The following is a 24397-nucleotide window of genomic DNA, read 5'->3' as shown; positions in this document are numbered from 1 at the left end:
AACGTCATCTTTCATGGACAAACATCATCTTCCATGGACAAAAGTCCATGGAAGATGATGTTTGTCCATGAAAGTCCATGGAAGATGATGTTTGTCCATGAAAGATGACGTTTTGCCTCTTTCTGAGACCAGATTTTTGGAGGGAAACATCTGAACTCGGTGTGCAAACTCTAACCTATCCGAGGCTGCACATCCCTAATTACAATACATTACCTACCACCCATTGCAGCTAAGTGGAAGGTGGTAGGTAATTCTCTGAGCACACAGATACTTCTAATTCTTTGCCTTAATCCCAAAATTAATCTCAGTTATTTGATGGTTCTTTTTAAGGATATTTGTACTAAACATAAATGACAATATGCCTGTGATTTTTAATTTGAGCAATAAACGAAATATACATGTTGACAACTTAGATCCCATTGCACAGTTTGTAGATGGTCTCAGTATATGTGGAGCAACAATACACCCTTGGAAGGCTTGAAGAACTGATCCAGTTTAGTCCCTTGTGCAATAAATGATTTTCTCAAAATAAGATCAATGTTATTAAAAAATAATACAACAAAGATAAATCCTTCCCCAATAAATAACCCATGAAGCATGTACATTTACTTTATTAAGCATATATATTTAATAAATTAAAAACCATGATACAAGGAACCAAACTTGCAATATTATGAATTACTTCTTTAAAATGGTTCAAGAACCATGTCATAGAGTTTCCAAGGCCAGATAGTAATGAGCTGAATGTTGGGAGTAGAGGAAATCTGGTGCCCTTGCAGGAAGACTTTGTTATGTTTATCTACATATACTTATATAAATTCCAAAATTGGCTAAAATTATATTTTGCTAACCCAATGATATAAAAGTGCAAATATCTCTGTATAATGACCATGTATATCTGCTTTGTCCTTGCTCATGTTTACATTATGTACCATCTGTGGTGCACTAGACCTTGTATGCAGTCTTGTACAGAAGGAAGTTACAAGACTTACAATGACTAATCTTTAATATTTTGCAATTAACACTGTTATTACTGTAACTTATGATCATTTCTGGAACATACTATAAATGAAGGGTAAACAAAAACAGCATGCAATGTAATTATAACCACACTCTAAATATACTTAACCATACCTCTCAAGTTCCCAAATTTCAAATGAAGTATGGCCTTTTGGCAAAAGCTCAAGGTCTTGCAATAGAGAAAGGTGATGGTTTGTGGTTGTGGACTAATTGGTTCCAGTTCTACAATCTGGAATATTGTACTGTATGCATTTATTGTATAAGTTGATGTTAGATAGAAATGTGAATGTTGCTTCATATTTTATACAGGCACAATAGATGATAACAATTTACAGATATATCTCTTTTTAATGATTGGCCTCTGGGCTGTTTACATGTTTTTATGTAACAGATTGTGCTTTGCGTTATAAATATATGCTCACAAAATTAAAAACAGGTCTACTAGGCAGGCTAATGCTGGGCATACACAGCCAGATAAAATGTCTGTCAGACCGACAGACATTTTATATGGCAGCCTGCCAGCCGCAGATGTCGCCGGCATACACTGTGAGAGAAATCTCACTGTATAGCCCGACATCCGCGCTCCGCCCCTGGGGGAGGAGACATTTCCCTGTTCCTTCCGTAGGAAGGAACACAGGAAATGTCTGTCTGTCGGCCGCGGCTGGGCATACACTGCCCGATGCGGCCGACAGTTTACCGGGTAAATATCTCATCGGACGGGCATGCTGGACAATCTTGCATGCCCGACCGAGCAATATTTAACCCTCGGTCGCCCGCACACACGCTACAATTATCGGGGCGATCCGCCTGATATCGGTGGATCGCCCCGATAATTGTAGCGTGTATGGCCAGCATAAGGATGCTCTCCAGACATATGTGACTACTAAAAAAGCCTGGAGATGGAGCCACACTTGGCCTGAATTTCTTCATGGTTAGAAAAGCAAGATGTTGTGCTTGGCTTTTAAATTTACAATGTAGTGACGGCAAGTGAACCTTCGATTTGCTTTTTCTTCCTGTAGATCGGTGATTCTCCAACCTTTCCTTAGCCTTGATATGCAGTGCATGTTTTGTGGACCTTTTACCGAGAGGGTGAAAGCAGAGGATGTTTGACAAACCCCTGCTGTAGCTCTTAAATGCACGAGTGTCACTGAGCAGCACTGTAAGGGGTAAATTTACTAAGATGGGAGTTCTATTTAAGAAGTGATGTTGCCTATAGCAACCAATCAGATTCTACTTCTCATTTATCTAGCACCTTCTAGAAGATAATACCTGGAATCTGATTGGTTGCTATGGGCAACCTCACTTCTTAATAGAAATCCCATCTTAGTAAATTTACCCCTAAGAGTGCTGTATCCAATATCTGTAGCAGTTTATTTTCCATTATTGTAATGACTATTGTCATAATTGTTATACTTTGTACAAATGTAGCAGGACAGCCATTCTGCCAGAGTGAAGATGTCACAGGCATAGATAGGGTAATACTCACTAACAAAAAGGACATTTCTATTCTGGTTTTTCAGGTAGTTTTTTGTATATCTTAGAACATTGATTGTCTGTTTGATAGAATGAATGGGTCTGCAGCTCCCATCTAGTCCAAAATTGCATACAATACATTTGGGCTATATTTATTTGTTACCAGTTACTTATAAAACGCACACATATTCTGCAGCGCTTTAAATAGAATATTTGATAATTCACATCAGTCCCTGCACCAGTGGAGCTTACATTCCCTATCACACAATTATACACTAGGGTTATTTTTTGTCATAAACCAAGTAACCTGCCAGTGTGCTTTTGGATTGTGAGAGGAAACCGTATAACCCAGAGGAAACCCATGCAAATATGGGGAGACATACCAACTCCACACACATAGGGTCTCGGGAATTGAACTCAAGACCTCAGTGCTGTGAGGCAGTAATGCTAACCACAACACCATCCATGCATCCCATATGGGTTTCTCACAGTAGATGTATAGTTGGAAGTAAATTGGACATTAATAACTCAAAAGAATCATGCGCTGTGTGCTTCTGGAAATGAGACCTCATCTACACATATGCTAGGTTTACTACTAGAGCATCATCAGTGCAGACTTGCACCTGCCATATACTTGGTGCAAAAGAAAAGCCCCCAAACATGCATGAATTCCCTTATGTCCAGCTCTGCATAGCCTGTATACGCATAAACACACACTCGCTGAACTTTGCGTATGTAAGAACACCTCCTTACCACCCAGTTCCGCCACTTTGGTCTGTACTTGGGATCGAAATGCTTAGGACTCTGCATTGGCCATACTTGCATGTCCCCTTTTCTGGGCATGTGCATTGCAAATTCATGTAAGTTACATTTCACATACAGTCACTGGAAACACTGCAACAACTACATTTTCTAGTTAATTGTGATAAAAAAAATGCTTCTAATTTACATTGTTATTATTTTACTTGCAATAAACTACAAATTATTGCATATTTGAATCTCACTTCTTATATTCTGATCTGGTAACATTGGGTATTTTCTCTAGAGCTCGGCTTTAGACCGCAATCTCATTACTTTAGATTTGCGCTATATGAGCATTGTTTAGTTTTTATGTGCTTATGTTAGTTGTATTTATCTATTAATGTGATTTATCGGTTGAAGCTTGTTGCAGTACATAAAATATATTTGTCATCAAAGTACAGCATAATTATAATTTTTATAGAAACTATAATTTAATAAGATTTTAACAGGCAATATATATTTTAGAGACTAGACACTTTCAAGGGTGTATATTATTCCACTGCTGGCCAAAAATTATCAATAAGCCATGTTTGTAAATCACCATAGAGTACTCACTGCCTTCCAGCATTCTCCCAAGATGCTCATCATACACATAAATGTAGGATCTCATTTGTACTGCAGTCAGACACTGCAATACATGCTTATCAGCATCATTGTTAAATGACATGTATTTTATAGTTTACATAAAATGTATTTATGCAGTTACCTTATTTTATTGTTGGTACTTCATAATGACTCACTCTACATTGATATCTTTATGATGTCATAAGTTACATTACATACATATACATTGATTGGTCAGAGATGCTGTGTGCGGTGCAGTAAATCCCCAGCCACTTACTGTGTCTGTAAAGCACTGTGGAGCATGCTGGCCTTATATAAAGTTGGGCCTGATATCAGTATAACCGAGAATATAGATATCCAGGGTCTGCTCTTGGGCTGATTTCCAATCAGTGCGATATATCAGCTGGGGTGATAACTGCCCTGTTTACTGTGTGCACTTTTTCCATTGTCTGCACTCTCAGAGAAGTATTTTTATGTCACATATGCGCAAATTGGCATGCGGTCATAATCCTGCCAAGTGGGATGCCCATAGGCAAACGCAGGGGGGATTTCTGTCTGCTTGGAAACCTCCCTCCCCAGCCCACACCATGACCGCAATAGAAATAGTAATATAATGGAATTTTAGTAGCGCTGTATGTTCTTCTTTGTATCATAAATGAAATAAATAGCACCACCTGTGGATCTTTTAACATGAATCAGCCAGTAATAAATACACCTGTACACCAATTAGGGGATTTGGAAAACATGCACCGCTAGGGATGCACTGCTATAGAGTCCAATATTTACATACTGTATATGTCCAGGGCAGTGCTAGGTTCTTCTGCTGCCCCCCCAGACTCCCGGACTTGCGCCCATGCCCTTTAATGGTGCCCACTTCTAAAATAAAAACATTCAGCTCAGGCAGGATGGCCTACTGCCGCATTTAATGCTTACTGTGATCACTGGTCCTGTATATACTGGAATTATGATACACTTTCTATGATGCATATTAAAGCTGGATAAGTGGTAATTATTCCCTCTTCATGGACTGACCACACTCACTCTAAAATTTGGAAACCCCCTCTAGAAATCCTGCGTTTGCCACTGATGCCAGCGCTTAAAACACCGGCGCTGGAATCCTGACACCTGTCAGAATTTTGGCCCCGGCATCCCAACTGCCGGCATCCCGAAGGTAAGTAGTGGGGTTTGGGGGAGGGTTAGGGGTAGGCAGTAGGGGGAGGGAAAGGGGTGAGCACTAGGGGGGAGTAGGTTTAGGGTGCAGGTTAGGTTTAGGCACTAGTGGGGAGGTTAGGTTTAGGCACTGGGAGGGTTAGGGGTAGGGAAAGGACAAGGGTTAGGATACCTGCCAAAAGGTGTCGTTATCCAAACCCTGTTGGGATGCCGGCATCAGGATTTTGACTACTAGGATCCCGAGCATCGGCATCCTGTACCCAACCCGCGCAAATTAGCGTCTTGACAAATAAAAAGAATGATTTTTCCTCGACAATAATCGCACTGTGTCGATTCACAAGTAACAATCCCATATTAATCCAAAATATTCAATACAGAGTCTCTGGTCTTCCATCCCTAGTTTTGTTGTGACACTAGTGCAGTGGTTCTCAAACTCTGTCCTCAGGACCCCACACAGTTCACATTTTCCAGGTCACCCAGCAGGTGCACAGGTTTATTCCTTACTCACTGACACATTTTAAAAGATCCACAGGTGGGGCTATTTATTTCACTTGTGATTCTGTGTGGAGACCTGGAAAACATGCACTGTTGGACCTAGTTTGAGAACCTGTGTACTAGTGCAATTTGTGTGTGCATCAGTCTATAAGTCAAAGTATTATGCTGCAGATTATTATAGCAAATCTAGCTCTTTAAATTGATTTGTACAGAGAGATGTAAAGTTTCAATGAATGAATGTTGTGCTTCTAAAATCAGTGACACAATATTTCTTTGAAGTCTTCGTTTCCAGAGTATAATGGTATTGCTTTTAGATGGACTTCATTCTTAATTCTCGATGTCCATTCTGGTGTTTTAGTTGTATAACTTGTGTAGTTGCACTTAGCATCCTCAGTGAGCATCCAGCCTATATGTGAATATATTTAATTAGTATAGACTCATAGTAGGACTGCATGAACTGAACACATCATATACAATATTTCATTAGTATAGACTCATAGTAGGACTGCATGAACTGAACTCATTATATACAATATTTCATTAGTATAGACTCATAGTTAGGACTGAATTAACTCATATACAGTAATTATAAATACTTGGAAAGCTGTAATTTATAGTCAGGAGTTGTCCTGCTTCTTTTATTTATTGCTGGACCTACATGCCAAAGTAATTTTGCACTGAGCGATTATAAATATGGTTCATTTGTTCATTTAAATAAAATACTCAATTTCCAAAAAACAGGTTTGAACTGTTAATCATGTCTGCATACTATAGCACATATCCTGTTTACGCTGTAGTTAACATTGCCATTACCTTGTTCACAACACTGCACCTTGTTCAGTCATACAGTTGACTCATTTTAGGGTTCATTGTTCTTGCACTCCTGCAAATTTAACCCCTTCATAGTTAAAACAAATTAAGTGCTTCACATTAGAGTTTACAACATCAAACTTTAATAAATGTCTGCAGACAAACAATAAATACTGATGTTCACATTAAAATAGCACTAGTAGACAGTTCTTTGATCTTTCCTGTAGCCATGCGTTTTTGAAACATTAATTGTTTTACACAGGTCTACAAGAGGCTTAAATGGGTTTATTTGTGATTTTATGCACCTGGATTGGCTCTTCTATTTGATTTAGACATATTCTTAGTCTTCCTTATAGACAATTTGATTACTTGTGTTTTTCTGTTAAAGCATCTAAAACAGTGGTTCTCAAACTCAGAGTAGGCTTCCTACTGTCCTCTGGTTCATCCTCTTGAACCCTCCTTCTCCTTCTTTATAGTCGATGCCATACATCTTTCCACTCCAGCTCTGTGTTGCCATCTACTGTTCTCAGGCCCAGTCTCCCAATTTGTTCATATATTTGCTGCATAGATTTCTTATATATTTTTCTACAGACCTACCCACTATTATTCTGGCGGATTTCAAAATCTCCATTAACAATCCTACCTGTATTTTGCTGTATCTTCATGCTTACTTCCTCTTGTGATCTGCACCAATGCACATCATCTCCCACCCATCATAATGCACCTGGATCTCATGGTCTCCCGTCTGCACCACCCTAGTTTCACAAACTCTGCCTTCCCAAACCCTAATTTCCTTCTACCTTACCTTACAACCTCACCCACACCCTAGCAAAAATTTAGATCCATCTATTTGACCAACCCCTTTTGCCTGTTGACCATCTTTATCATACTTCTCTGCCTACCTCCACCACTTACTCCTTCTTCCCTCTTTGCTCATGACCTTGCCACCTACTTCAAAACAAAATCAACACCATCCAGCAAGATTTTTTCTCTTACCAGGTTTATCATCCTACACCCACCTTCTCCTCCACTCACCCACCTTAACTTCTTTCTATTCTGTTACTGAAGACATGTTCACACTCCTCTTTTCCTTCTCCCCATCCTCTCAATCCCATTCCCTCCCAACTCCTCTACACTTTATCCCCCAATGCTTGCCTGCACCTTACTGTCCTATTCAACTTGCTCTTCTGATCTTCAATACATGTGTTCAAATGTTTGTCTGCCATCTCCAAATGGATATCCCAAAACTAGCTAAAGCTCAACATGCACAAAATGGAGCTCATTATCTTCCCCTCTCCTACTGTTACTGCCCCTCCTCTAGTGGAGATATTTATTAAGCAGTGTTTTGTTGAAATCCCTTTTTTACCATAATTTTGAGTGATTCACTAGAGTTTGGAGTATTGGAGCAAAAGTGTAATTTTCAAACCGACTTGCCACCCCAATTAGTTTTGTCTACATAAAATAGTAGAAAACGCGGGATATATTAACCTGCAGTTATTAAAATCGTCTTCAAAAAAAGGTGGTTGTGCCAAGCAAGATACTGTGAGCAGGCAAGATAATGAAAGAAGATGAAAGTTAAGTAGCTCAGTACACTGCAGAAAATATGCTAGCAGTACAATTTATATTAATACAATAAATTGTATTTATTAAAATAATAGAGGGGGGCACATACTGTATTTACTAAACTAAAGGTCAGCACAGTATATTTATTAAAAAGGGGCATATATATTTTAAGAGAACACATCTTTATTATAAAGGAGACACATATTTTAGTTTTTTTTTTCTTTGGTACATACAAACCTTGGGCACTATACTGCTTGGCATTGGCCCCAGTCATCCCTAGGTTGGACACCTATATAGAATGGCGCTAGTTTTTGCATAAACCACATTCGGTTTGACTTATACTGCATGTGAATAAGGGTTATGAATTAGGCACACATCGCCAGAAAATTCCATTTTAATCCATAAAACTACAGGATAATAAAACCGGTGGTTTCAGGGCAAAATCACCCACAATGTGCAGCGATATGCTGTCATTTCAAACCTGCCTGGAAAACCATTATTTCATAAACTCCCTCCTAGTGTCCCTCACAGATGTCAATACCTCAATCTTACTACATTGGTGTCATCTTTGACTCTGTTGTCAGCTTCTTCTAGACTATAATCTCTCACAAGCAGGACACTTCATTCTCTGACTCACATATACATCCCCGTTGTCAGCCTCGGTACTGTTTTCATTTGCAGTTGTATTTTGTGTGACGTGTAACTCTGACTATTAAAGCCAAGTATTAACTTAATGGAAAATATTTGTCTGTAGATCCTTGAATTATATAAACCCAGTGTTATGTATGCATATTTGCTCTTTTATAATTATTACAGTATCCTAAAACGGTGGCCTTCGTTTAATTTTTATATTTTTGCTTGTATAGTTGCACAAAGCCGACAGCAGATTCCCCAGTCATGTATTTGCTCCCAGAAAACTGTTCTGTCAAGGAAAAGAATAATGAAGAAAAGGATTCTTCCAAAAAATACGCCTGTCACCCCTGTGCACAGTGCACACAATGCGAGTGTGAGGGAACACAAGCCACTGGTGCTTCCAGAAAGGCCCTCCAGCCTGTCACAAGCCGATCATGTCAAGAAAGAGGAGGTTCATTTGCCAGGATTTGGCATTGTTGTCAACGCCACATCCTCCGATGTAAGTTGCAATACAAAGGTTAATTAGTTGCTTTAGCTTTGAGCACTGTAATGAGTTTCATATGACTCCTCATTTCACCGAAGTTCAAACATTAGCATTTGTCCTTTGCAGAAACACTGTGGCTATTCAAATGATGTAATGTGAAGATATTCATTTATAACAAGCTACTTAACTCTGTGGTGCATTGTCTTTATTAGGCAAAATCCTCACAGAAATATTATATTTTTCTTCCACTGACACTGTAAAACTTTTTTTTTGCTATTTTGTTGGTTGGTTATGGGATCCCAGCTGTCGGGATGCCGGCTGTCAGAATACGGATAGTCACAATCCCGACACTGAGAGGTAAGTCCCTACACCTAACCCTTACCCCTAACCCTCCCTCCCCGGTGCCTGAATCTAACCTCCCCCCCCTAGTGCCTAACCCTAAACCTCCCCCTAGTGCCTAAACCTAACCCTCCCCACTTAGTGCCTAACCCTAACCCTCCCCCTAGTACCTAAACCAAACCACTGACACTTACCTTCCAGATGCCCGCAGTCAGGATTCAGGGAGCCGGGATTCAGACGCTGTCGGGATTCTGGAGCTGGAATCCCGACGCTGTCAGGATTCCAGCACCGGTATTTAGATCATTGGCAACCCGTCTACTGGGATGCTGACTACATCCCATCACACCATCTAGTTAAAGGACTAAATATCTAATTTGATAAGGTTTTTGTTGCCTACTTCCATGTGAGACTGGGTCTTGTAAGACAGAACCCACCTTTCAATCTAGTTTATATCACACTTTAAAAATGAATATTTTGTTGATTTATTAGGGCAATAAAGCGTTGTACAACATTACAGCATTAAGTACCACACACTGGAATTACAGCCTACGGCTGAAAGTGCTATGAAGGGAATGGGTATGTAATGGCGGCTGTCGGGATGCCTCCTGACAGAATACAGCATCCCGATGGTTGGCATCCTGACCCTTCTCCCCCTGTCCCTTACCCTCCCTTTTTGTAGCCTAACCCTAACCCTCCCCACTCCGCACCCTGGCTCTCCCTGTTAATGCATAAACTTAACCCATCCCCCTTAGTGCCTAACTCCTCCCCCCAGTAGTGCCTAACCCTCCCCCCCAGAGTTGCCTAAACCCCCCCCAAAAAAAAAACCTAACCCCAGTATGCTCCCTAAACCTGACCCTCCCCCCCGTGGCTAACGCTAAGGTGGCCCCGGACTTACCTTGTTCAGGCTGGCGTCCTTCAGCGTTCCGGCGTCGGGATTAAGATAGGCATTGGTATTTTGACGCCTATCTTAAGTCCCTTGTCGGGATACCCCTGTCGGTATTGAGACCGCCGTCATCGTGGCTGCCAGTCTCATAACTACATCCCCTTTGAAGATGTAGGAGCATTCAGTGCTGTAGAGGGCAGCAGCTTATTGGTTGTGAACCAATCAGAGGCTGTTCTCTACGGCATTGAATGTTCCCACTTAGGCATACAACCCTACAACCCTTTTGAACATGCTGTAAAGGTCCAGGTAAGCCTGACGTGCACTGCTAACGTGACTACAAACTGGTCAAGTTAGACCAGTTAGAATAACTATGTGTTGTAATCTAAAGACTGTGCAGTCACATCGGGACAAAAAAATTATTATTCAATATACATTTCTCTTACTCTCACATGGAAGTAAGAGCAAACGGTATTGATTTAAGGTATGCAACTTTCTGTCAACACTTACCTGGGCTCCAAAAGGGATTTTGTCAAGAATGGGTATTTTGCTAAGACAACATTTTACTGTGGAAATACCTTTATCATACCGTATACAAACAGGGCAGCAGCTGATGTAGTGCTCTTGCTTCATTCACTTGTCTACAAGCATCTTCTCAATCTCAGCCATCCCTGGCACAATGGGGATGGTACTATATTGCCACTGGAAATATGTTGATAATAATGACAAAATATTTACATCTTTACAGTGTCAGCTGCCATGGATCATATCAGAGGTCAATAATAGTAATCATTGCACTTTATGTCTAACACTTACAGATACACACCTGGGGGTTTATATATTCAATTGCCGGAAATCTGCAATTTTGCTAAATCTTTATTTTAATAGACCACCTAAAATGCACTGGCTTAATCTTTTCCTAATATACTTTGTCTTTAGTAAATGAAGTTTATTATGTTTTATTATTAAACCATATGTATTTTTACATTGTAACTTTTATCATGTAAACTTATTATTTGTTTTTTATACATCTTGTAGTGTAATTCTTATAGATGATCTTTGATGAAGCTCTTCTACTTTGTGTAGGAAGCAATTGCCCAAAAACAATGAATACATTAAATCTGCACATGTCATCTACTAAAATAAGTTGTGATAATTATTGTACTTGGTTTTTCATGACATGTGAAGATTAATCTTACTAGTGAAATCTGTAAATGCATGACCTGAGATAAATGATGCAATGACTTATAGGCATGATGCCATTTTGATGTCAATATTTGTGTTGGTTTGGTAGCCAAATGTGCAATTGGCAGAAGGGTTTGATGTCTTCATGCCGAAATCCCAGCTGGACTCCATACTGTCAAATTATAAGAGGTCAGGGAGCCTGCTCTTTAGGAAACTGGTGTGTGCTTTTTTTGATGATAAAACTTTGGCAACATCGCTACCCAATGGAAAGCGGAAGCGGGGACTCAACGACAACCGGCAAGGATTGGATCAAAATATTGTTGGAGCAATAAAAGGTACGCCTTATATTTTATACCTATGACGTTTCCAGAGTATAATATGTACCGTTCTTTATAAGAATGTATAAGTTCACTTGGAATCAGTATGATATGCCGGCTGTCGGGATGCCTCCTGTCAGACTACCGAAAGCGGCATCCCGATGGTTGGTATCCCGACAGGGGTCAGGTAAGTATACTTACCCTCCCCCCCCTAACCCTAACCCTCCCTTATGGTAACCTCCCCGTTAGTTCCTGAACCTAAAGCTGGGTACACCCTGACAGATACATTTGCCGCTCAATTAATCGGGTAATGTATCTGCTGCCCGTCGGGCAGTGTGTACCCGCGATATGTCGGTGAACGTCGGCGTTCACCGACACATCGCATTGGCTGTTCTGCACAGCCGATGGACAGATATGTCTGCAGACCGCCCGTACACACACACAGCAGCAGCTGCGAAGAAGGGGACGCCGCCGGGACACACCTCCTGGTCGCCGGGACCCGCAGCAAGACACAGATGTCAGGTGTGTACCCACCTTAAGTCCCCCTCCTTCGTGCCTAAACCTAACCCTCCCCCCTTAGTGCCTAAACCTAACAGGGTATGCAGCACTTCACAAATTTACAGATCTCCATTACACAGTAATATATAAACCTGTTAGGAAGTGGTCCTTGTCCCATGTTAGATATATGGAAAAGATAATGTTGCTAGGTCAAAGATAAGTGCACTTATCTACCCAGGCCATTAGGGTCAAACTGCAATGAAGAACGTATCCACTAATTTCAACTACATCTGCTGTGGAATTAATATAAAATTCTCTAATTTATTTTACAATTGTTTGACTTTAATAATTTTGTATTTTAATTTTTTATTGTTGAATATGAGTCTACCTGTGATTTACCACAGTGAAAGGCATGGGAGCCTTCCTATCAGTGAAAATTAATTTGGCCACAATTGAGACAAAGGCGTTCCAGCCTTTTCACTTCGTATGTGGCCGCATGTAGAGATTTTTCATTTGCTGCACACCTGGTTTCATACGCATCTTTGCCATCAAGATTCAGAGTCGCTCAGATCCCAGCCACTACATGGGCGTTTCTTTGTGGTTACTGGGATGCGAACACATGCAAGTGAACCATCTTGTGAGTGTTTCATAGTGTGTTGTGGGCATGTAGCCAAGATCAGTTACTATTCTGAGTTATACCTAAGCTTTCTCGATGACAAATTCAGATGGCTCCCCTGCACCTAGCATGGGGTAGATGTAAGTGCTGATGATAATGATGATGTCTGCTCTTGTGTAGGCGGTGTGATTGCATAGATGTGCACACATTAGCATGTGCGTATAGTCACTATAGGATTTTGTTTGCAATCCATTTGCATTTAGAATCCAGCCACATTCGGACCTGCGTGTGACACAGAATAAACCCTTATTCCTTTAATTATCCTGATTAGGTTATAATCATGAGACTTTTCATTTCTCCTCAAAACACAGCTTAGAAGTAGGGTTTACCTAAGGCAGTGGTTCTCAAACTCAGTCCTCAGGACCCCAAACATGTCACGTTTTCCAGGTCACCCAGCAGGTGTACAGGTGTAGTTATTATTCACTGACACATTTGAAAAAGTCTACAGGTGGAGATAAATATTTCATTTGTGATTCTGTGAGGAGACCTGGAAAACATGCACTGTTTGAGGTCCTGAAGACCAAGTCTGAGCACCTGTGACCTAAGGTATCACTTTGGAATAACGCTGGTTACATTTTTATATTGCTCATGTTTGCGCAGTTTTATCTAATTTCATTTATCTTCCCTTCTTACTGATGGCTGTTGTTCCTTATATTATAATGCTTAAATTGGATAGAGGGATATAGAAAGACGGCAGTATAGCTGTATGTATCAATTTATTGTTGAAGAATGGTCATCTGTCCTCTTTACATATTAAATTCAAAATGCTAGGTTGTTTTTCTATTTACCTACAGTGAAATAAGCAGATAGATAAGAGAAGCAAGTATGCGTTGTATATCTGTTCTGTGCAGTCCACATTACAGTCGGTATCCATGTGCTGTACTCTGCTTGGTCTATGCGGTTCTGTATTAGCAGGATCATACAGGGTTGCCCAGGCACATCTCTGCAGAGCAATTGAGGTCTCCATTACCATTTTGTGTATTCAGCAATTGGAGGAGCTATAGACAGATATGATTAATGCCGTTTTTATAAACACACTTATTCGAAGCAATGGTACATCTCAGCCATCTCTCACAAGAGATTATTTTCCTGCAATCTATAGTACTTTTTTTATAAAGTTGCCTCTGTGATTTCCTTCTTATTAGTATTCACAGAAAAATATTGCACTGCTAACAATGTGGAAAAGGTTCCTGGACCAAGACACTGGGTACAAATACTTCAGGATCAAATCAAACTCGCCAGGAGAAGATTAAAAAGAGGCAGTGATCTAGGTAAGCTACCGGTCAACATCGTATATATCAGCACATATTTAAATTATCTATATTAACAGATTTATATGCACTATTTTTCTCTAAATCTTGCTACTAAGTGTCAGTTTCTCACTACCCTAAATATATACAGTACACCTATCAGCCATAACATTAAACCCACCTGCCTAATATTGTGTAGGTCCCCCTCATACCGCCAAAACAGCTCTGACCCATCAAGGCATGGACTCCATACGACCACTGAAGGTATCCTGTACAGTCATGGCCAAAAGTTTTGAGAATGACAAGAAATGGTTTTCAAAAAGTTTGCTGCTTCAGTGTTTTTAGACCTTTTTGTCAGATATTACTATGGAATACTGAAGTAAAATTACAAGGCTTTTATTGACAATTACATTAAGTTCATGCAAAGAGTTAATATTTGCAGTGTTGACCCTTCTTTTCAAGACCTCTGCAATTCGCCCTGGCATGCTGTCAGTCAACTTCTGGTCCACATACTGACTGATGTCTGCCCATTCTGGCCTAATCAGTTTGTCAGAATTTGTGGCTTTTGTTTGTCCACCCGCCTCTTGAGGATTGACCACAAGTTCTCAATGGGATTAAGGTCTGGGGAGTTTCCTGGTCATGGACCCAAAATTTCGATGTTTTGTTCCCCGAGCCACTTAGTTATCACTATTGCCTTATGGCAAGGTGCTCCATCATGCTGGAAAAGGCATTGTTCCTCACCAAACTGTTCTTGGATGGTTGGGAGAAGTTGCTCTTGGAGGATGTTTTGGTACCATTCTTTATTCATGGCTGTGTTCTTAGATGAGCCCACTCCCTTGGCTAATAAGCAACCCCAGACATCACCACGGCACCACCGCAAAAATATTCAAAAATGGGTGAATAATAGTCGAAATGGCAGTCAAATCCCAATGGCATCAAACAGTAAGGCTGTCCAGGTGGTGCCGTGGTTTGATACCCGGGACCTTAGCGCTACACCAGTCCACCGCAATCTCCTAAGGAGGGTGAGAGACTTCATTGGCAGCTATACTATTTATTTATTTATTTATTCATTGGTACCATTGGCTGCTACTTTTTGAACGGAAGATTAATTTTCATGTATTTTATTTGTGTGATTAAATTTGTTTTTAAATTCACCTTTGGGCTTCCTTGGCGCCACCACCTTCTTTTAATTGTTTATGCTGTATCTTTGAAGGGATGTGGTGTCCCTTGTAAGAAAGGAGGGCTGCCTTGGAAACCCAAGTAAACTGCGCACCTGTTTAAGGATTGATTTGCTTACCTTTCTATCATAGCCAGCATTAACTTTTTAAGCAATTTGTGCTACAGTAACTCTTCTGTGGGATAGTACTAGATGGGCTAGTTCTCGCTCCCCACGTGCCTCATAGAACCTTGAGGGCCCATGACCCTGTTGTCTTGTCCTTCCTTGGACCAATTTTGGTAGGCACTAACAACTGCATACCAGGAACAATCCGACAAGACCTGTCGTTTTGAAGATGCTCTGACCCAGTCGTCTAGCCATCACAATGTGGCCCTTGTCAAAATTGCTGAGATCCTTACACTTACCCTTTGTTCCGGCTTCTAGCACATCAACTTAAAGAACTGAGTGTTCACTTGCTGCCTAATGTATCCCACTCCTTGGAAGGTGCCATTGTAATGAGATAATCAATGTTAATCACTTCAATTGTCTGGTTTTAATGTTATGGCTAATCGGTGTATTTATCTAACACGTTTCTGTAACAAATATGTAGTTTTCTCAAAGTTGCCTAATGAATGCAAGAGAATACAGCACAAAGTAATATAATTATTTTGAATTGCTTTATTTCAATAATATCACTACATTATTATGTGATTTTCTTTTCTAGGACCAATTTATTAAAATTTTAAAAGATAGAACAAACTATACTTTCAAAAGTGATGCACAAAGATAAAGTATAGTTTTCAGTGTCACTCTACTTTTTTTTACTGAAGTAGAAGATTTGGGTAACAGTTTGTTAAAAAGGATATAAATTATTTCCTCCTGTCTCTTACCATTACTTTGTGTTAGCCATTTTTATAACTACTGTACAGATTTTAAAGTGAATCTGATGTAGGCTTAAGTTCTGATATAGTATGTCAGTTATGGTCGCTATGATATCCAGTGGTGTAACTAGGGTATTTGGAGCCCAGGGCAAATTTGAAAAGGGAGCCCCCCCCTCTCCCCCGATGTGCGCGCGCGTAAAAAAAATGGGCGTGGTCACTTAAAAATGGAGTGTGTCAACATGACACACCCCTTTATTTTCACACTGAACATTCCTATCCATATGCACCTTAACCCCAGTAGTACCCCTTATACAGTACCCCCAGTATGCAGTTGTGGTCCCTCTTATGCAGGCCCATAGTAGTGCCCCTTATACAGTATCCCCAGTAGTGGTCCCCCTTATACAGCCCCCAATTAGTTCCCCTTACTCAGTACCCCCAGTAGTGGCCCCCCAAATGCAGTGCCCCATGTAGTGTTCCCCCTTATGCAGTGCCCTTTATATGGTGCCCCCAGTAGTAGTCCCTCCCCCCTATGCAGTGCACTTTATATAGTGCCCCCAGCAGTAGGCCCCACATGCAGTTTTCCCAGTAGTGGCCCCCTTATGAAGGCACCCAGTAGTGATCCCCCTATCCACTGCCCCCTGTAGTAGCCCTTCCTATTATTGCCCCCAGTAGTGGTCCCCCGAGTGCAGTGCTTTTAGTAGTAGGCCCCTTTTATAATGCCCCCAGTGGTAGTTCCCCCCCCCAAGTAGTAGTCCCCAGTAGCGGTTCCCCCTCCCGATTAAGTGCCCCCAGTAGTAGCCCCCCCCCAGTAGAGGTCCTCCCAATAATGGTGCCCCCAGTAGTAGCCACCCCTCCCCCGTTGTGCCCCCACCCCCAGTAGAGGTCCTCCCAGTAGTAGCCACCCCCCTCCCCCGTTGTGCCCCCACCCCCAGTAGAGGTACTCCCAGTAGTAGCCACCCCCCTCCCCCATTGTGCCCCCAGTAGTGCAGATAGGTTAAAAAAATATATATATATCTAAAAATATACTTACCTGAATCCACGCTGCTGCTGCTCCGGTCCGCGACGCCGCTTCCGCCGCCGCCCGCCAGTCCTCGCGGGCTGGCGCGCTCAGCATTATGGGACAGACGTCATGACGTCTGTCCCATTATCCACTGCAGGAGCCGGACGGAAGCCCGGCTCTTGCAGTGGGTGCTGCAGCAGTCAATGAGAGTCTATCTGACTCTCATTGGCTGCTGTTTAACACACGCATCGCCGCCAGCGCTGGCGGCGATGCGTGTGTTATGCACAGCCTGAGCCTGCCTCCTAGCGATATTGGGCAAGCGCTCAGGGGGAGGGAACGGGCTCAGGTGTGCAGCACAGGACCGGGCATGGAAGCCTAGCGCCGGTCCTGTCTAAATGTGTAGCTCTGACTGCACTCATTGCGGTCGGTGCTACACTGGCTAACTAGGACGGGCGGGCCGGTACCGTGGCCGGCGGCGTGCCCCCCCATCCCCCCCGCACCGCCGGTCCAATGGCGCCCAGGGCACGCACCCCGCTCGCCCTGCCCTAGTTACGCCACTGATGATATCACTGGTATATGACTTTATCAATATGTAGAAAGCATTTCCATTACCTAGGGAACAAGTACACAAATTCTAATTTCTGAGTTTTCTAGGTGCAAGATAGAGACGCACCACCCACCAAAGCAATGTATACTTTCTCTAACAGGGCAGATCCTTGATATTTATATCAAATGTTATTTAGCTTAGTAACATACAGGCTTTATATTTATAGTCTATAGAATAATTTATGTAAATAAGTAGTTTTACTGGTCTTCCAGGGAGATTTATAATATTACATCTCAGAAGTGCAAAGGCAATTAGGGGTTTTCCATTTGTAGTGCAAATTAATACAATAGTGTTTTGAATGAAAAGACTGTTTTATCCACACATGGCATTAGATTTCAAACTTTCACACTGTGTGCAAGCCCAGTCATACCCTTTAACCACTTTAAAGCCAGCTTGGATTGCAGAATATCACTGGTGGTGTTTACTATACTGGACTGCTATGTCATGGCTCAAAAAACATCTGAAAAGCATTCATTGACGTCTCACCACAGCAATATAGGCATGATGGGAGGGATTGGACATGCCTGCTTACTTATTTAAAAACTACAGTTTATTTCTCAAAAGTGGACATTGTCTATGGTTCTGCTTTCTTTTTAAATATCCAAAGATATGTCTGATCAGCTGTTTTGTGACCCATCAATCTAGTAGATACTAGCAGTGGTGCCTCCATTTACGAGCTAGTTATCCCTGACTGTCTGATTATAATCCTCAGAGAATGATACATACTTCAGATTTGGAATTCATAATTAGCAAAGTGACACCTGGATTTATGTTGTATGCATTCCACAGATGTTGGATGAGTAACGGATAATCTGTTAAACATAATTTAACTGAGGAGGATGTGAACTGTGATGGGTTGTGACACTCTGACACTCCTGTCATATAGTAGAATAAAGTAACAAATGGCAATTTGTAATTCATAATTATCACTTCTGTTATACTTGAATTTTAACCCTAATTTACTTTTCTTATTTAAGCAACTCCAATTGTTATTATCTCAAAAACTATTAGAGGCTTTTTTAACATCCTTTATTCCAGGTTGTCCTGTTTAGGCATTGTAAGATATGTTCAACCTTAAGTTTAGCATACAGTTGTATGTATAGCAACTGTGTGGCAATCATCATCATCAACTAGTTGATGAGGCTTGCCTCAAAGGAGTCTGTGCCTGTTATTGTAAAGGTCAAAGAAGTTGCATACTTTGGAGTAAACATGGCTCTCTAGGTGTGGATTGATAGATAGACAGTAACTGGATAGACAATCAGTAGGTAGACACCAGAAAGTAAAAAATTAACAAAGGGACAAAAGGTCCACAGCGTCAAAAGTTGGACATATAAATGGTTGATATGGACTTAAGTTGACAGGGCTAAAGGTCGGCATGCAAATGGTTGACACAGAAAAGGTCGACACATGTTTTTGTGGGTTTTTTTTATGCTAGTCCTACCCTCCCCCTGGTGCCAAACCCTTCCTCTAGTGCCTATTCCTAACCCTCCCTTTCCGCAGCCTAATCCAAGTGCCTAACCCTAAAAATCATGAAAAACATGTCGACCATTTGCATGTTGACATTTTGACCCTGTCGACCTATTAAATGTCTACCTTCTGGTGTCTCTCTATTGACTGTGTATCTACAGTAGTTACTGTCTATCTACCATACGGATACCTGCTTCCATATAACTGCCCACAAGGAGGACAGGAGCAATGGATCTCGTGAGTGAAAGTCTTCACATAATACAGGGCTTTTACTGTGTGTTTGACTGCTTACAATGTGCCAGCATATAAACTACAGCCTTGTACTTTTTCTGCAGGAAATGCTCTTCAAACCACTGATGATGACATGTGGCTTCATTCTAAGGCAGGCTTTAAGCTACAAGTATGAAGAACAACCGCCCAGAAGACATTGCAACCAGAACTTTGTGTTGTCACCTTTGTGGCTAAAATCCCTGTCACTTTCTGCAGAGTTTATTTTGTTTTTATCAGGAAAGATATAACTATGGGGAATACCACTAACAGACTGGAGAGTGTGGTCATGTACAGAAACCCTGTTTAGTGGCTAGTTCACTAGTGGTATTAATAATGTGCTTTTGGTAAAAAAGCATTCCTGAAAATTAAGGAAATCTATTTGCGTTCATGAAACTGTTAAAGCACTTAGCTTCTAGTAGGAGTCATGGGTCAAGTAGTGTGGTACATATGAAGTGAATTAGTTCAGGTCAGATTCCCCTACACTTACTGTGACAAATTGTGGAGTCTCCCAGTTATGTTTTATTTACTATGGTTACATTCGATAGTTGCAGAATGAAACTAGTTAGCAAGCATCTTTCTTTTCACTGAGTAAAATGTAGAATCAGTTTGCATTATGTTACTAGAACCCAGAATATATTGCATTGTTAAAGTATTGAAGAATTTCACTATTATTGTACTAGAAAACCATATGATGTTATTATTTAGGCAGGTATATCAGATGTATTCTATACTTAAAGCCAAAAGCTAAATTTTCACAAGGAATGGGAAATTTCATCACATAACATTTATGGATACCATACAAAAAAACACAGGGAGTGCACATCAGATGCAAGCTGCTCGTTTGTCCTTTAACACAATACTGTAACCACACTGCCCCTAGTAAAGCCAGATGTGAGCCACCCAGTTGTATTGCAGACTTCTATGTCAAGGAGTCTTCTGCAATTTTATACCATTGAGCAAGAGGGGTGTGACATATGGTCCCAACCAAGACAATGCTGGGGGTTGTCTGATTAGTGTTTATGGTCACCAGGTACCAATCACATATATGAAAATAGATGCAACCATTTTGCTGTTTACCGATAATGCAACTGTTCATCATGTCAGGTAATATATAGCATTTACTATTCAGCATTACAGTTTTTCTTTGTTTTATGTGGGGTTCTTGTGAAAGTTTTGCTTCTGCTTTCTGAGACATTAACTGACCACCGGATAAAATGTGGCCCACTGATGCACATGTGAGTGGCCACGTTTGGGAATTGTCAACGTAAAAGTGTTCTGTGTCTGCTTTTGCGGTAATGTAGCTCGACATGCAAATGGTGGAAACAGTAAAAATCTCACTTTAAGACCAGCATACTTTAGGAACACCCCTTTACTAATTTAAACTTTTAAAAATGTTCTTCTCATTACAATCTTATATCTTGAATACATATTGACAGTGAGGGGGCATTATGACTGTAACTTGTGTCCCTATTGTACATTGGGATGTCTTTTTTTTATGGTACATACCATCTTGCACTCAATGCGCTTTACTTTTTCGTTTCTTTTTTTAATGAATAGAATTTATTAGAATACCATGCATGAACAGGACTGGCAGAGCACATACAAGAGAAGAAAAAAAATCACTGTTCTCAGTTTTCCATACCTGGCAAACCCTAGTAAAAAAGCTTACCTAATCTGAATCAATACATTGGCTATGTACAAGGACATGGATAGAGTTTTACTTATAAATGCACTCTACTAAGGTACAAAAGGCATTCTTTCTTATTTTTTTTATTCTTATAAAACACTTTCTTGAGACATTTCAAAAATATACATCACAATCATCACAATAAAATACATAAGAAGGGAACAATAAGACTTACATATATTGATCCGATTAGTTAAAGTAATAACAGAAAAAAAGATGACAAGACAATATATTGAGTGACAACTCAAATAAATAAACAATTAAATGTCATATTTTAGGACTGAAGTTGTGATGGATAGAGGGGAAGGAAAGAAAGAAAAAGGTGGACAAACAAACAGCAGGGGGGAGGGATAAACCTTCTGAGAAAAACTCACTTACCAATGTTCAAAAGGCATTCAAATAAAAGGTGTCGGCCTAGGCCTGATTACTGTCACCCATAAAGACATGTAAATCTCAAGTCCTATTTCAGAGAGAAGAGGCCCTGTGCCCATGCCCTGTGAAATGCCCCTATAATTGAGCTCTCTTGACTATAATTTTAAACATATCAAATAATCCTTTGTGCATGTGGGCACTACTCAAGGTGTTTATCCCCTGCAGTTGTCTTATGCTCGTGTAAACAATGCCGACGTACATATAGTACATGAGAACAGAGCCGGATCCAGATTACCTGTGGGGAGACAGGGGCAGTTGCCCCGGCCAGCCCCAACCATAGAGGTCCTACACACACTGCCCCCACAACTATTAACCAGAATTCGGAGTACAGCATTTAGCTGTCTCCCCTCTGGTCCTCTTCGGAGGCTCATCTGTTTTGTTACAGTGCCCGCCACGAAGCTTCATTGCAGTACAGACTCGCGAGATTTCTAGTCATAATCTCGCAAGACTGTAACAGAGCAGAGCTGACAGGCACCATTTCACTCGCCCTTGTCGTTGTTATTAGCTAAGCTGACTTAGGCAGATAACCCAACACAGCTAGATATACATATCTTTTTATATGTGTGCGAGTATGCGTGTAACTGTGTGTGTGTATATATATATAATATATAATAAAGCACATGAACTGGAAGTTTAAGTTAATATATATATATATCCACACAGTGTGTAACAGCGGCACTCTGGTATAAAGCATGCCACAGGCGCAGGGGTAGTATGCCAACGTTTCTATGCTTTAAAGCATCATCTTACGATGATGATGCATTAAAGAATAGAAACTTTGGCATATACTCCTGCGTCTGTGTCATGCTTTATACCAGAGTGCCGCTGTTATGAGCTGTGTACTGTGAGCCCTACTGAGGAGCATCTACGGAGGGCACCTGGGTCCGGATACTTAAGTAATGGGAATGCCACCTGAACAGGAATACTTTATATATACTGTGTGTGTGTATATATATATATATATATATATATACATACATAATACATATATACTGTGTTTGTGTGTATATATATTTATATAGTGTGTGTGTGTCCATGTGTGTCCCTGACTGTGCACTATGGCCTTCTTTAATAGTACTTTTTCCCAGCTCTTGTACTTTTATATGAAGCTTAGAAATGCATTTGTTTAGGTCACCATAATGAGAAACCATCTCTTACTAAAAACATGACAGTCTGAAGAAATCTACATATACCTGCCTAGTTCTCCCTCAGCTATGGTGTGTGCAGCTTTGTCATGGTGTGCACTACGTATTGTCATGGTGTGCACTACATATTGTCATGGTGTGCACTACGTATTGTCATGGTGTGCACTACGTATATGCTGTGTATGACTACTCTTCCGCACAGAGCAGTACTGTCAATGATTGGCAGCTCTGCACAGATTGCAGGACTAGATCTTGTCATACGTTTGTTAAGCAAGTATTTCAGCATACAGTATGATTGTTACAGTTTATTTTTTTTTTAAAGCAGTGAAGAAGGACATTCCTGTGGGTTGAGATTCCTTCTAAGCACCTCACCCCACCAGTATTTATATCCTCTTAGATGCACATACTGTATGAACCAGTTTTTGCTATATAACAGTGATTTCTGAATTACGCTTTTTAGAACTCAAACTAAAATGTATCCATAACGACAAACAATATAAAGGGCTTTTATTTCCAGCAAAAACAAAAATACACCAAATAGATCCAAAAAGCTATAAATAAATACAAGTATACCAAATGATTTACAATGTGTGGAATTATAGCCAGCAATTGTGAAAGTATATCCACCTTTCAACTGTTGACCGTGTGTTCATAGTAACAGGCTTTCTTTGTGGGAGTACATATAATGATGAGATTAATCCACTTACAGAATGTGAGATATGAAAAGCATGCACTTGAATAACTGTGAAAATAATAGTACAAAAGTATATTTCAGAAAATGATTACCTGTACTGCCTCAGTTTTATGTGTTGTATGATCATTGTCCACCCTTTAAGAACCAATGTATAACCAGTGGCATCCCCTTGTGGAAGTCACATATTTGCACTTTTGATTTCTCCAGCAGTCTTGGATGGCAAATCCCAGAAGTGTTTGCAAAACTGAGATCCATTTGCATTTGTTAGTTAATTATTGGACATTACAACAAGATAGACCTAGAGTTAAGTTAATTTTTAACACTTCATGGATCAATCCATCCCACTGGCTATTGCTATATTATTGATGTACCAATATGTGCTGTGACTGTTAAATACATAAATCAAAGAGTATCTAGAGGTATAGATTGTCGGTCCTGTTAATATGTGAAGCAGGGTGTGGTTAATATCATTATTTAAATAGATTTATAAAATGATATATTTTTATATCTATATTACTATATATATATAAATAGGTATGGATACATGGTTTTGTTACGGTGCCATTTATTTGTCTAGTTGGATATATTGCAGCACAGCTACTTGTGGCAATTTACACATGGACTATTGCACCTCTGAACAACTGTATGCAGTGGTCTCAAAGACACGTCTGATGTGCCACATGAGAACTGAAAATGCTGGCTGATTGTTGTCCATCATCTACGTAAATGCTGCCGTGTGGACGTTCTAGTCTAACACAATGCTTTTATTGCTGTGCTAGTTTTTCTACAATGTACAGTTTTATCTGTTCATTGGCAAGTGTTGTCATTTAGTTTAACCTACTAGTAATGAAACTTGGCTTGTATGAGCACTGGAGTGATGGATACCTTCAAAATCAAGAC

General features: G+C 40.5%; 1 protein-coding gene across 1 annotated transcript in view; it reads left to right on the top strand.

Annotated features, from left to right (window-relative positions):
* The window catches only part of BEND7 (BEN domain containing 7), an 87487-nt gene extending 65159 nt beyond the window's left edge, over positions 1-22328 (top strand). Inside the window, exons 5-8 of the mRNA XM_088468922.1 lie at positions 8763-9028; positions 11527-11752; positions 14054-14179; positions 19605-22328. Of these exons, the coding sequence (XP_088325048.1) occupies positions 8763-9028; positions 11527-11752; positions 14054-14179; positions 19605-19675 (689 nt within the window). The 3' untranslated portion in view covers positions 19676-22328. The remainder of the gene's footprint in view (positions 1-8762; positions 9029-11526; positions 11753-14053; positions 14180-19604) is intronic.
* The last annotated feature ends 2069 nt before the right edge of the window (positions 22329-24397 follow it).

Source organism: Taudactylus pleione, unplaced genomic scaffold (genome assembly GCF_031769625.1).
Source record: "Taudactylus pleione unplaced genomic scaffold, aTauple2 ptg000086l, whole genome shotgun sequence".
NCBI classification, from domain to species: Eukaryota; Metazoa; Chordata; class Amphibia; order Anura; family Myobatrachidae; genus Taudactylus; species Taudactylus pleione.
This window is presented reverse-complemented; position numbering and strand designations above follow the sequence as displayed.